General features: G+C 35.2%; 2 protein-coding genes across 3 annotated transcripts in view; one reads left to right on the plus strand and one right to left on the minus strand.

The window, feature by feature from the left end:
- The window catches only part of Meltrin (disintegrin and metalloproteinase domain-containing protein meltrin), a 123,033-nt gene extending 116,534 nt beyond the window's left edge, over positions 1-6,499 (minus strand). Inside the window, exon 1 of the mRNA XM_073078127.1 lies at positions 6,168-6,499. Within this exon, the coding sequence (XP_072934228.1) occupies positions 6,168-6,267 (100 nt within the window). The 5' untranslated portion in view covers positions 6,268-6,499. The remainder of the gene's footprint in view (positions 1-6,167) is intronic.
- A 272-nt stretch (positions 6,500-6,771) lies between these two features.
- LOC140746130 (uncharacterized) lies at positions 6,772-11,191 on the plus strand. Of its 2 annotated transcripts, XM_073078151.1 has the most exons (6): positions 6,772-7,231; positions 7,485-7,694; positions 8,651-8,789; positions 9,217-9,288; positions 9,645-9,707; positions 9,956-11,191. In XM_073078151.1, exons 2-6 carry the CDS (start codon positions 7,494-7,496, stop codon positions 10,201-10,203), a joined length of 723 nt encoding a protein of 240 aa, XP_072934252.1. In that variant the 5' UTR covers positions 6,772-7,231; positions 7,485-7,493; the 3' UTR covers positions 10,204-11,191. The 2 variants fall into 2 exon arrangements, with proteins under 2 accessions (XP_072934252.1, XP_072934259.1); XM_073078158.1 differs by lacking the exon at positions 6,772-7,231 and having other exon boundaries at positions 7,553-7,694; positions 7,968-8,789.
- Positions 11,192-14,894: the final 3,703 nt, after the last annotated feature.

Consider the following 14,894-nt stretch of genomic DNA (forward strand, 5'->3'; position numbering starts at 1 on the left):
AGACTTTTCCGAGGCGTTCCAGCTTAGTCCTCAGGGGTAGCGGCGCATCTGTGGCCGACCTCAGGTAGGAATATCTAACCCTATCTGGTATTGATTACAGATGTCCATGGGCGGCAGTAACCACTTACCATCAGGTGGACTGCATGCTCGTCTGCTACTCCTATATTATAAAAAAAATTGCGGACTTGCAGAATTCACCTTTAAGACTGCCGTGGAAAAGATATGGAGTACCATGTTTCCTACACCTTTAAAGAAAGTTTTAATAAGAAAACTTGGTGTACGCACAATTTGTATAAGACAATCAAAAATCCAAGAGGGTCTAAAGGTCGAACAATATTTCGAATGTTATCAACATTGAATAACAGTGCTTATCAGAAGAAAGGACCCATTATGTATCGCTTGAGCAAGGATTTAGCGTTTAATGAGTGGTTAAGGCGACTATTAGTATTTAGTAGCTTCATCTATACAGTCGCGTAGACAATCGACTATTGACTGATTTTTCGAATAAAATCCAAAATGTATCGATCGTCGCTTAAACAAATTGGACGTCCCAGCGGTAGCGGTTTAAGCAACTTATCCGTAGCTTAAGCGACAAGATTGTAGCTTACGCAACTATCTACAGCGTTAGAAGCGGCTAGCCCTTGAGTGACTTTTATGCTTTATTTAGCTTATCGGCGAACTATTCGCCGAGGAACTCGCCAAGTAATTCGTACAGGAATATGATCACGAGGAGATTATTTTATATACTCGTTTAAATATGCTGTAAACTTAACGTATAATTCTTAGACTCGCGCCAAAAAACAGACACTTAGCCAAGAACAGACAATGTTGGCAAGTGCCAAGTACCCGAGTTAGTTATTTCGACAATACTCGCGTCTATTCGTCTGTCCTCGTCGAATATCTTAACCGAGTATAACAGAACATTTGCCACCACCTGTCATAACATATAAGGAGTGCATGACACGTCCTTCATGTCACGATTTCCTTGACAGTGACGATATTAGTTATGCAAAAACACGTAACTACTTAGTCACTATTTTTAATATGTGTGTTGATCAGGGCTGTTTCCCTGATTTAATGAAACATAGCAAAATAATTCCATTGTTTAAGGCAGGTGATACTAAAGATCCCAACAATTATAGACCCATCTCAGTACTGCCTGTTCTAAGTAAAATTTTTGAAAAGATCCTCTTACACCAAATGTTGCTTCATTTTAAACTAAATAATCTTTTACATCAAAAGCAATTTGGCTTTACTAAAGGCCGTTCTACCACAGATGCTGGTGTTCAATTGCTGCGACATATTTTTGATTGTTGGGAACAAGCACATGATGCTATAGGTATTTTTTGTGACTTGTCTAAAGCTTTTGATTGTGTTGATCATAAAACCTTATTGTTAAAATTACAATATTATGGTATTCAGGGAAATTCTCTAAAGTTGATAAATTCTTATTTAAACAATAGAGTCCAACGAGTGCAAGTAAATGGAGCATTATCAGCAGGTTCTAATATTAAAATAGGTGTACCTCAGGGCTCCATCCTAGGTCCGTTTCTATTTTTAGTTTATATAAATGATTTGCCAAATGTAGTAAAGGATTTATCTGAGGTTGTTTTGTTTGCTGATGACACTTCCTTGGTGTTTAGAGTAAAACGACAATCACAGGATATGAACGATATTAATGAAACTCTTTGTTGGATTCAGAACTGGTTTGATGCAAACAACCTCCTCTTAAATTCTAATAAAACTAAATGTATTAAATTTATGCTACCAAATGTAAGGAGTACGGGGATGAATGTCGCTCTAAATGGTGAGACTTTGCAATTCGTCAATGAAACTGTTTTCTTGGGGATTACCATTGATTCTAAACTCCAGTGGGGTCCCCACATCTCTGCTTTGTCCAGCAGACTTAGTACTGCAGCTTTTGCAGTCAGAAGAATTAGACAGTTAACAGACATACCCACTGCCAGACTTGTCTATTTCAGTTACTTTCACAGCATTATGTCTTATGGCATTCTACTGTGGGGCAGTGCTGCTGACATAGACTCTATATTTACTATTCAAAAAAGAGCAATAAGGTCAATATATAGTCTGCGGCGTGGTGAGTCCCTAAGAGAACTGTTTCCCACTATTAATATATTGACGGTGCATAGTCAATACATTTATGAAAATATTATGTATGTAAGAAAACACACTGATATGTTTGAAAAAAATAGTAACCACCATAACTTTAATACCAGAAATAGAAATAAATTAGCAATTCCTAAACATAGATTATGTAAGGTGGCTAGATCTTTCGTGGGCAACTGTATTCGCTACTACAATAAAATACCCGACCACATTTTGAATCTCACAGAAAAAAAGTTTAAACATGTCGTTAAACTAACGCTATGTAAAAAAGCGTACTATAAAGTAAGTGATTATTTGACTGACAAAACGGTGTGGTCTGAATTAGCTCCAGCTCCACATGTACCATTACGTTAAGTTAACATTGTCAAAAACATTTTTTTTAAAAAGATGTGTGTTATGGAGTTTCTTTCGCCGCTTCTTCTCCATAACGAAACACCTTGTGAAGTGGTGGTAGTTGCTTTGACTTTCAAAAAGTGATCTGTAAAGAACCTATTTTGAATAAAAAATTTTGATTTGATTTGATTTGTAAGGGTAGAGGTTAGTGACCCCGAAAGCCGTTAAATACGTCCACAAACTACATGCATACAATTCATTGTTCTTTTTGAGGGCACGAACATTTGCAATTTTTAAGCTAAGTACGAAATAGAATTTACATTATTAATTTATGTCGCCAACAACTGTCTCGAATTAAAATAATTTATTTTCGGATAACAGAGATCTTTATTATTTTGATAAAATTATTTAGGATTAACTTTTAAAGTCTATAATATATTTGCAATACATATAAATTTAAAAAAATCATAAATTTAATTTTAAAAGGCGTTTTCGGCGGCAATCCATCCCCATTTTTAAACCAACAAAAAATTTTTAAGTGTCGCAGAATTTAGTCACACAACCCGCCAAGGGTCTTTATGAACAAAATATTTATTACAGATATACATACAAAATTTCTACAATATATACAGTAGATTAATTCAAAACAGGATTACACAAATATAATAGTAAACGAAGACAATTAACGATGTGTGTTTGCGCGCTATACCTAGTTAATGTATAGATCTTAGCTACGGTGGTCGGAAATAAGATAAGTATTTTAGTAAAAGGAGAACTGATTTAAAAAGATTCAGCTGACAAACAACACGTATATTCTTTCTGAATCACCACTGTCACACGCGTGATATAAATCGACTAATAAAATCTTTATCTTTATATATATATTTCTTATGTGCGCGTGTATGTAGCTGAACTCCTCTTCAACGACTGGACTGATTTTGATGAAATTTGTTGTGTGTGTTCAAGGGTTTTGAAAATGGTTTAGATTCACAATTTAGACCGTGGGAAAAGGTTTTTTTAATTATTTTTTAATTCGTAAGTATTTGTTGATTTTGGAATGTTTCACATTGGATTCGACAGACTTCGCTACCATCGCAGTTTCAAACATTCTATCTATTTTCAAAACCCATAAGTGATTAGGGTTGTTCACCCTTAACATTTTTTTATTTATATGGCAACACAACATTTGCCGGGTCAGCTAGTAAATACAATAAATACGCTTTCTACATTCACAACCTCACATTAGAATTCCCTGAACAAGTATCCAAATTCATTATTCGGATGTGTGTCTGGTCGGGAATCAAACCCGAAACATTGCGCGTCAGACCGGTACCGTGACCGCTGTGCCACGCGGGTCATAAAAAATAAAAAAATGCATTTAAAAGAATATAACAGGCCGCAAAACTTTTTTCTTTGTTCTGTCGTCTATTCATTATCTATATAATTAGCCTCAATGGAGGTCAGTAGCTTCGCAACAACGGATACCGGCGGCCGGACATCCGGGCGATACGGCGGTGTTGCCAGTACCATCGTTAATAAACTTTTAATTAGATACTTTACATACGGCAGATGATTAATTAAATGCAATTAAATGAGTTGTAATCACAACAAATGGAATAGGGCTTATAAACAAAGAGAAAGTAGTAATAGACCGTTTTAAAGGTAGAACCCTCTGTAGTATGATTCCGGCGGCACCACCGCTACTCCTAATAACAGCAGCATTAAGAGCTGGTATGTACTGTGTTCTGGTTTGAAGGGCATACCAGCTTAGTCCTTATAATCAGTGCTAAGTCCGATCTTAGGTGCGAATTTGGTCTTGTCTGGGATTGATTGCAGGTGTCCATGGACAGCAGAAGCCATTTAACATCAGGTGCATTGAACGCTCGTTCATTACCTCTAAATTATATATAAAAAATGAAAATGATGTAATAAGTTGTTCTAAAAAGGTAAAACGTCAATCAATCCAATATAGTGTCAGTGTGAAGCAGGATGAAAGCCTTTGTTTTTGTCAATGACCACTATAGCCTTATGTTTGAACACCTTTTGGAAGACTTGGAATCCAGGCATGCCCTTATATAAGTGTTTGTACCAAAAATGTAGGATGAGAGTACTGAGATTCAAATAGGAGGGACATTTCTATTTTTTTTATATTATCTATTTTTTTATATCGTAGACTATAGGAGTAGCAGACGAACATGCAGTCCACCTGATGGCAAGTGGCTACTGCTGCTCATGTACATCTGTAATCAACCCCAGGTGGGATTAGATATTCCTACCTGAGATCAGCCACAGATGCACTTATATGTGTATTTAGAATTAAATTGTTTAAAAGGTGAAAGAGTACACTAAGAAGAAACTTACATAATACCTAAGTGTTTACATTTTTTTCATAGGAGTTGAAGACTCATATTATGAAGTTTGTTGGCATGGTCAGCTAAACTGCTTTAAAAAGAAATACTTTATCAATTTGAGACCTATTTTAAAACAAATAGTTTTATAGTTTACAGAAATATTTGGATGAAATAAGGGTGTTTCATTATATAGTTATATACCATTTTATTTTTATTAAAATTGTCTTTATGAAATTAAATTTCATTGTATCTGAATTTAAAAAGAAATTAAATGTTCACAAAGTGTACAAGTCAAAATAATTGGTGATCAGTACAGCTTAACCAATCACCTGGGGGGTCACTACCATCACTTAACACAATTTTATTTTAATCATACTTTTACTTTTTTGGCAGGAAATTTAACGTATTAAGCACAATATGACAATTTCAGTTGGTTTTATACCATAGATAAGCAAAAAATCGATAAGGGTTTAAGTTTGTTCAATTGTGTATGATGGAATATACTGTTTTAGGGAGGAAATAAAACTTTCCTGAACTATGATGGTTTTTAAAAGATGGTGGAAGGCCCCCTGGCATTTTTCCCCTGAATGCAGAGGGTAATGTTTTTCATTATATGTATGTTTCTCATTCTTTGGGATGCCTTGCAGCCCAAATGGCTTTAGGAATCTAGCATATGAGGTCATTAGATTTTTCTAAATAATGGAAGTAAAATTAGCTATATTTTTTAGCAGCTTGGTTTTTCTATTTTAATATAATCTTGTTAAACATCTTGGAAAACATTGTATAAATACAGAAGTGCACCTATTTAGATTCTTTAGTAGTCAAGGCTAATTCTAATCTTCTTTAGTGAATTAAGGTCTCAGACTGTTTACACTTAAAAAATGGCAATATTTATAGTACATATGTTACTATTTCTTAGATGTATAATATAATTTCGAAATAGAACGTAATTATTTATTTATATATTTAAATAATTACTTTCTATTTATATATACGTAATTATTTAAGTATATATTTGTATATTTAAATAATTAAATATATATTAATATATTTAAATAATCACTTTCTACTTATAATTTACTTCAACTTTTAAAGATTCTGTATTTACAAAGCAAAATAGTTGATAACAGGAAGAATTGGTATAATATGTTCTTAATATGTTTATTTGAGACACGGCAAGACATATGAGGTGTCTTTCCGTGTATTCCGAGCACTTGCTATAACGAACTTTACGTTATAAATATAACTAAATAGGCACCTCATTAAATTGAACACCATAACTTATTGAAAGTTTGTTCGACTTACTAAAACATTGTAAAAACCAAAACTATAAGTTCAATTTATTAAATAACTTACTTATTTCTTGGGCTTCAACGGTGTCCTTTGTTATGGCCAATAAAACGAAGAAAAACACAAGATGATAGCACAGAACACTTAAATTTACACACTGAAACATGTTAGCACTAAAACGTTTTGTTTAACACGTAAAACAAGCGTCTTAATATTAGCACAACTAAGAAAGCATGTTTATAACGAAATATAACGATTTAGTTTATCAACAAGGCACTATAATCATCCATGTCGGTTTACGACCACAGGCAAACTGTGTATTTCGGTTTCGATTGTATAAAACGTACTCTCATTCGTTCGGATTTCAAAGTTTTCAACAAAAATGAATCTAGCGTCCTTATACCCAACGCTTGATTTGGCATCAACCAGTACTCAACTTAACTTGTCAGTTCAGTTGAATGAGTTGACACGCTGTCATTATGACAGTATATAAACGCCATCTTTTGACTACTCTTGAAACATCGTTAGCAGTGTTACTATTTTATAAATGATAAATATACATTTCATAATTTTATTATAACGTAAACAATAGTACGAAAAATATACAATTTGTATTATCGGCACTAACTTATAGTGCCACCAACTTTTCTGTTCAGTAGACAAATCTGTGGGTCTACCGCCTATCTCAACGCTATAGCTATAGCTTTGATGAAAGCTAAAGCGAAGCACTTGCTATAGCTTTCATTTTGAGCGACCGGCTATGATCGCCGCACTTTTGCAATAGCTATAGCTTTCGCTTTATTGAATGAAAATGAACGAAATAAGTCTGGCAACTGCGTTTGGTTAATGCTAGTTGATTACGATTTACGGTTTTTATTTTATTAATTAAAAATACTTAATTTTATGAAAATATTTGTAATTTTTTAGTTACTATGTTAAATTATTATATTATATCACACTTCTGAATTTTAAAAAGCAAAATAATTGCCTTTTTTATTAAGCCATTGAAAACTAAACGCGTCCTGTCAGTGTCAACAAATTAGCGGTGGCCGTGGCCTTTGGTTCTTTGATCATTGTGTCACACACAATTTGAATTTCATACGTTGTGTAATCAATTCGTAATTTCATACGTAAGTACTCTTTTTATTAATTGTCCCTATGTGAAAAGTTATTCTTTGGTGTTCTGTGCACAAGCACCATAGGTTCCTACCTATGGTGCTTGTACGATTTGTGCTTTTTCGAAGTTATTGTGTCGCCGAGCCGTGTTTCCCGCCAAACACTACAAATGAGGGGAATCATTATATTAAGTACACATAATATCCCTTTAAATAAGCTAGAGAGAGCTTCCACTATAATTATTTAGTTTTCTGTAATGTGTTTCAGAGGTCAAAAATGCCCGCAAATAGAAAAATAGCGCAGGGGCAGCTGGCGTGTTTGGTGGGTTGGATGCAGTCCAACCCACTGGTAGCCCGAGGGGCTTTTTTAAATACCCCACAGGGTAAGCAGCGAGCCGGTGCCCTGTGGGACGAATTGGCCTCCCGGCTAAACGCTATGCCGGAGGGATGCACCAAAAGTGCAAAAGAGTGGCGACAAGTGAGTATTTATGAACCTTAATTGATAACATATGATAGGTTAGGTACTTGTTTGTTGTTAAATCATTTTGTTTTTGTGTTGTGTTTGTGCTATTGCATGAGTTATTGAATATGATAAGATACTTACTTTCTTAATAGCATTTTGTTTTATGCTGTTTGTGTTATTGCCTGAGTGATTAATTAAATTACTTATTAACATTGGAGGAGGGTTATGGATTAACTTACCTATTAAGTGCTCAAACTAACTTTTGTGTTGCGTTGCTTTGCACTTTAGTACTGGGGTGACCTCAAGTGTAAGGTCAAGAAGAAAGGGGCAGCAATTCGCCAGCATGGTGGTGGTACTGGGGGGGGCCCGCCATGTGGCATTTTGACACCAATAGAGGAGCGGATCCTATGCATAATCGGGGTGCAAAATGTCACAGGCATTGAGAATGTGAGGATCCCCTTTGATGTATGTTTTATTTTTTGTTATTTCCTCTTTATTATTTCTTATGATTTTTATCCTTGCAAATTAAGTGATTATATTAGTATATTTTTGGATATTATAAGTGTGTATGTCTGTCTGTTTTTGTTGCACCTAGCTCCTAAGTAGTTAAACCATTTTAATTTACATTGTTTTGTTTGATAAGGGACTTTATCAAATGTGTTCTTAGCTAAGATTTGGGGGTGGAATGTTTTATTTAATATTAAGTAGATAATAGATATCTACTTTTTAACTACTATTTAGCTTTCTAGGTAGGTATTATGATATTATTATACAATCATAATTATAATTTTATTAAATTATCAGTACCATTTACTGCTACTTAATAATATGTAAAATCAAAACATACTCTATGACTGTACTAACCCAATAAGCCAAAACAGTAGGTTACCCTACCTACTATAATGATTGCTGTGCAATGAAATTAAACTCTTACACATAGATGGAAAACTAATAACATTTTGTTTTATCAGATGGGTGATGATGTGCTACTGCCATCACCACCACCACCACCATCATCAACACCACCACCACCACCACCACAATCACGGGTGATAGTGCTGCCCCTGGAATCAGGGAGCCCCATTGTTGGCAGCCACTCTATTCCATTTGGTATGTAGGTGACATAATTTACATTATTAAGAATAATTTATAGGTAATAAGAGTAAAATGCTTATACATATTCTAATAACAAACAACTTTTTCAAAGAAACATGAGTTTAATTTTTTTGACTGTTATTGGTTGGGCAATTTAGCTAATAATAATTTGTAGATACCTTGTTGATGATGGAGGTTGAGCATTGTGGGTATAGCAAGGAAACAATTTAGACTGGCACTTTTTGTATTCTTGTAAGGTTTTTTTTATTAAAGAACATAAAATAGAATAATTCAAAATAAACATTAATTAAAAAAAAGCTATGAAAAGAATGCCGACCGCCAACATACCTAAATATGTACAGTAGTTACTCATACATTATAATTTCATCTTTTATCATGCTACTAAAATAGACATTAATATATAAATCTTTAATGTTTTTAGAAAGTGAAATTCAAATGGAGACAGAGCCGGAGCTTGAGCCATCTCCAATCCCAAGCGCCCGCAAACGACCTAGTAAGTTATTTTTAAAAGAGCAGCTACATTTCCTATAATTAGCGCACTAAACCATTAAACTAGTTCCGTTTAAAGTGCCCACAATTTTCGACACTAGCGCCAAAATTCCTTGGTTTAGCACTATGAAGTGTAGCCACTGCATAAGCAAACTTCATGTCATCTGAGTACATGTTATTATATACCTTGACCTCATTCTCATATTCCTTAAAATCCTTCCATGTTCTCATTCTTCCGTGATCTCTTTGTTACATATATGATCAACTATTGAAATGTCATTATGCCATAGAGAGGAATTTTTAAAACAATATAATTACTTGAACAAAGGAGTAAAGTATTCATCAATATTTTTGTTTCAGAAAAAAGGAAACATGTCTTCAGCGACGAAGATGACGGTCATGCTGAGCCGTCAAGGACACAAGGTAAAACTAACGTTTGTCAGCACGCTTAGCGCAGCGATTATTCTTCTTTGTTGGGCAACGCGGGTTCAATTCCCGCACGGAACAAATATTTTTATGGGGCGCTTATCGTTCAGTAAAAAACGATCCGCAAAAACTTTTGCAAACAATTCTTTTCAAAATCATCATGCATGTTGATGTTGCATGATTTGTAAATCATTCATTCGGAAAATCTTTGCAGCAGTGTGAGCACTTAATTTTATTTGTTAAAGTGCCTCCACCGCGTTGGGTCCTTGACCTCGAAAACCGTCGGGGCGCCGATGACCGAGAGCGGCTCGAGTTGGAGAAGCGGCGGGTCGCGTTGGAGGAGCGGCGGCTGGCTCTAGAGGAGCGCCGCTTCGAACAAAATCAGAAGTTCGAGGAGCGGCGGCTGGCTCTAGAGGAGCGCCGTTTCGAAGACGAACAGAGGTGGCGACACGACATTCTCGACACCCTCAAGGGCATTGCCGAGATACTTTAATTTTATGTACATACCGATTTTGTTAAATATACTGTTATGTGACGCCTTATGCATTAACCTACATTGTCCTCACATCTCTAATTACATCCTACTGTAAAATCAAACATAAAAAAAGGAGAAAAGGAAAAATATATCCATGGAGTTTCTTCCATGTTCTCCATAGGATTTTGTTTTGGAACATGCACCTAGCTTATGACATTTTAAATGTGCCAGTTAATTTGGCCTATTTGAAATAAAAATATTTGACTTTGACTTATACATTTATATGTATTATAATCAACAAAATCGGTGTGTACATAAAATTTTTAACTTTCCTCCTTACTTATAAACAAGTTTTAAGCGTTGCTTAGTTAAAATATATTTTGTCTTTTTTACTATTTGAAAACAATCGAAAATTACAGATTTTTTGCACTAGATGTTTCATTGTTAGTTAGGTATATTATATATATATCTTCATCTAGTATAAAAAATGTAAAAATCTGACGTGTAAAAGCGTCTATAAAAGACCTATTTACAATAAATGAGTTTGAGTCTGAATATGTAGATTATAAAGACCGGTACATTATGAATGTACATAATTATGTAACATACACACGTATGTAAAATAAATATAATATGTAAAATAAAATACGTATGTAAAATAAAAATAAATATAATATTTTGATTTAATTAAATTTTTTATTTATTTGCCTCAAATTCTTTACAATTAAAACTCGTGCTCAATACAAAAATGAATGCTCAATACAAAAATGAATGATGTACAATAACAATATAAACTTAAACCAAAAAGTATAATTTAAATACAGTCAGAACAAACTTATGTACTAAATTATTATTATTACCGAATGATACAAAAATGAATGATGTACAATAACAATATAAACTTAAACCAAAAAGTATAATTTAAATACAGTCAGAACAAACTTATGTACTAAATTATTATTATTACCGAATGATACAAAAATGAATGATGTACAATAACAAAATACCTAAACTTATAGTACCTAATCTTGTCTTCCAGTTGCAGGCTCGCTGTAATCCCTGGGAGTATTCTTCGGCTGAAAAAAAATCATAAATTTTAAGTCTTTCCAATTAAATGAATTATGACCTAGTAAAATAATGTAATAAGCCTGGCGACACTGCTGCTAGGTTTGTATCTAGCATCAGCGTCGCTAGATTTCCTCTCCTTAAGGCATTATGTGTGACTGCAGATTGATACCAAAATCACTTTGGTAGAACAAAGGTAACCAAGTGTGTTTTGAAATATTTTCAAACAATCTGAAATTTAAAAACATGGGCATACCATCTACGCATCAAAGATGAATGCAACAAGCAAGTATTCTGTAATGAATTGGTACCTCTTCAACTGTTGCGTACGCGAGAATTGTGCAGTCTGTCCACAACTGCCTGCCTCACTGGACACATACCGCGGCCGGAAGATGTCAGCGGGCGGAATAGCACATGTTGAGGCTGAAGCGCGCGATCCTGGCGCATCACTTCCTCATCGACCTCTATGTTTGCACAATTGATGAGATTGTGCAGCACCACACACGCATTTACAATTTTCCCGGCCTTTTCTGGTGTGTAGTGCATCGTCCGATGGGCCAGCAAACAACGAAATCGTGTTTTTAAAACCCCGAAGCACCTCTCCACTACATTCCTAGTCCGTACATGCACGTTGGTATAATGCTCTTCCGGACTTCCAGGCTGGGCATTCAAAATGGGCGTCATCATCCAAGGACGTTGAGCATACCCAGAATCACCTGTAAATCAAACAAGTTTAAGGACATTCAAAATAAAAAACTTATGATGTAACACATTCTTTTATGTGATCCACTTTTCACTTTTATGTCTATGTGCATAAGGTTAAAAAAGGAATGTGATGGTACATAGGTACTAAGTATAGTGGCCAGTGGATCAAGCTTATAATTGAAAAATTACGTCTACTACAAGAACATAGTGTTTCTTCATTGAGGTAATTCATCCTTTTTAGATGGCATTAACATAATTTATATACAAATAGATTGCTTCAAGTTGCTACTTACCCAAGAACCAAAAGGTTTGACCTATCTCATGCAGTCTTTGCATGCCTATTTTAACACTGCTCACGTTCCACACATGTGAGTCATGACTTGCTCCACCCAATGATGCATCAACATGCAAGATGCGTAAGTCCGCATCACATATCTGAAAACATAAACAAATAGGTAAAAAACCCCTAACAGTAACTAACTAATTTATTTATTATATGAACTATCTATGTACAACAGTTTTAAAGTATACTAGCAAGTAGATAATTATTTTTATGACTGTATTTCTCTTATTGACTTTATATAGTAGGTATTAGGTAGGTATAGTAGTTTTATTACCATCATCACATTAAGGGAATGGTACAACTTTCTATTGAAATATGCTTCCTCGTATTCTCTCGGACGAATTATTGACACATGGGTGCCATCGATGCAACCCAGAATGCCGGGAAAACCAAATTGGTCATTGAATCTGCAACATGAACACAGTAGATGAGATTTTTTATTAACAAATAAGGTAGGAAAGCAAATTTAACAAATAATAAAAGATGGTAGGTACCTTCTTGCAGTAGCGTTGCGTTCTTCTGCAGTTCTTGGGAAGTGGATATATTTCTTAATGATGTGGGGATCATTAAGGACTTCCGTCACTTCTGCCAGAGAATCAGACACAGATGTCTGTGACAGTCCCAAACTGAAGTCATTACCAACATTCCGTTGGTAGGACCCACTGGCATAGAATTGCAATGCAGCAAGAATCTGCAAGAATAGAAAGGCATAAAAGTAGGGATGTAATTAACTATAAATATTAGGGACCTTCCTAGTAGTTTGGGAATCACTTTTCGAGTATAAGTTAATACCTAGTAGTTTCGGAATTACTCGTTGAGTATAAATTGATTGCTAAATACCTTCAACTCTGGCTTAATTGCAGTACTTCTTTGCGGAGTGCTCAACAAAGGCACTAAGTCCTCGCAAAGAGTGATGAAGTTGTTCTTCGTCAAGCGGAACGTTTCAATGAACGTCCGCTCTGGCAGCAGCATGGGTTGGCTCGCATCCCGCAGTTGTCTCCTACGCAGCTTCAGCATTGTCCTAAGCCGTTCCTCCTCTGCCTCTACCAGCAACAGCATTCGCGCCATTTCTCCACTCCACGAAACCCTGAAAAAATTGCAAAAAAAACAAAACAAGCAGTATACACAGAACACACGTCTATTATGATATGAAAACGTATAAATGGCAATAATTCTGAATAAAATATTAGTACAAATGACTTAATATTTGTTCAAAGCTGTGAGAGATCTCCAACAGCTTTGGTGACAGTTCGTATTGCGTTGATGGCTTTCATCGAAAGCTAGGGCGGCCATCTTGAAAAATTAGCCGGTACCGAATTATCTGTCAAATCCAAGCATTTCAAACCATTTCATTCGGTCATTTGTTTTCGGTTTTGCTATCGCTTTGATTAGTACTTAGAACTGTCATAGTGTTTCATAGACGGTACGAAATTACAAAATGACGTCATAAACTAAAGCTATAGCGAAAGCAATTACGTTACGCGGTAGACCCACTGGAACTAAAACAAAGCCGACCGCCATTTTGAAATGTCATTCCGCTGTCAATTCTTTGAAGTGTGAGTGCTCTTTGTTTTTCGATTCGAATATAATTGTAATAAGTGATTAAAAATGCCTAAGCCTCTCAAAAGTGATGCACGGGTCATTATTTTAAAGGTTTTAGATTTCATGAGGGAAGAAAAACGCCTGCTAGCTCCGAAAATACCGTTTGAGAAAGTGACAGAACGCGTCGCAGCTGCGACAGGTTAGTGTTGCTATGAAGTGTTGATAGTTAATTAATAGAAAGTCCCGCGTAAATATTTCAGTTATTTTATTTTACTTAGTTAAAGTGTCACTGAGTATTTTTGGTAGTAAATGTTTTTTTATACTTCATGTATTTATATTTTTGCTACAGGAGTAAGCGAACGATTTGTTTACAAGCTCATGAATGAAAAGAAAAAAGCTGAAGAAAGTAATGTCAAACTATCTACTCCCGGTAAGAATAGAGAAAGAAAAACAGGAAAATTGGACATTGATGATTTTGACAAATGTTGGCAAGGCCCAGATGTTGAAGGTGATTTGGAGCCAGTATCAAAAGGGAATAGGTGGATTATAGTTCATGCAGGAGGCGAAGAAGGTTTTGTAGAGAATGCTCTTCTTGTGTTTAAATCAAACACTAAGAGCGGTGACTACCATGATGAAATGAATAATGATAATCTTAAAAGATGGACTATTAAGAAATTGCTGCCGAACCTGCATAAGCATACTCTTATAGTGATGGACAATGCCCCCTATCACAGCATTTGTGTTAATAAATGTCCCAATTCAAACCACACTAAGGCTGTCATGCAATTGTGGCTGAGGGAGAGAAATATAGAATTTTCTGAGCAAATGACGAAACCTCAACTGCAAGAATTAATAAAGCGTAATAAACCAGCTCCTGAATATTAAATAGATAATCTATTAAAAAGTCATGGCCATTCTGTTCTCAGGTTACCGCCATACCACTGTGATTTGAACCCAATCGAGATGGTTTGGAGTTCAATGAAGAGAAATGTCGCTGAGCGAAATGTTGGTAAATCTAGTGCTGAAATGCCCCAGTTAATTCAGAATGCATTCG

Source organism: Epargyreus clarus, unplaced genomic scaffold (genome assembly GCF_041222505.1).
Source record: "Epargyreus clarus isolate Ecla_fem2 unplaced genomic scaffold, WU_Ecla_fem_2.2 ptg000002l, whole genome shotgun sequence".
Taxonomy (NCBI): Eukaryota; Metazoa; Arthropoda; class Insecta; order Lepidoptera; family Hesperiidae; genus Epargyreus; species Epargyreus clarus.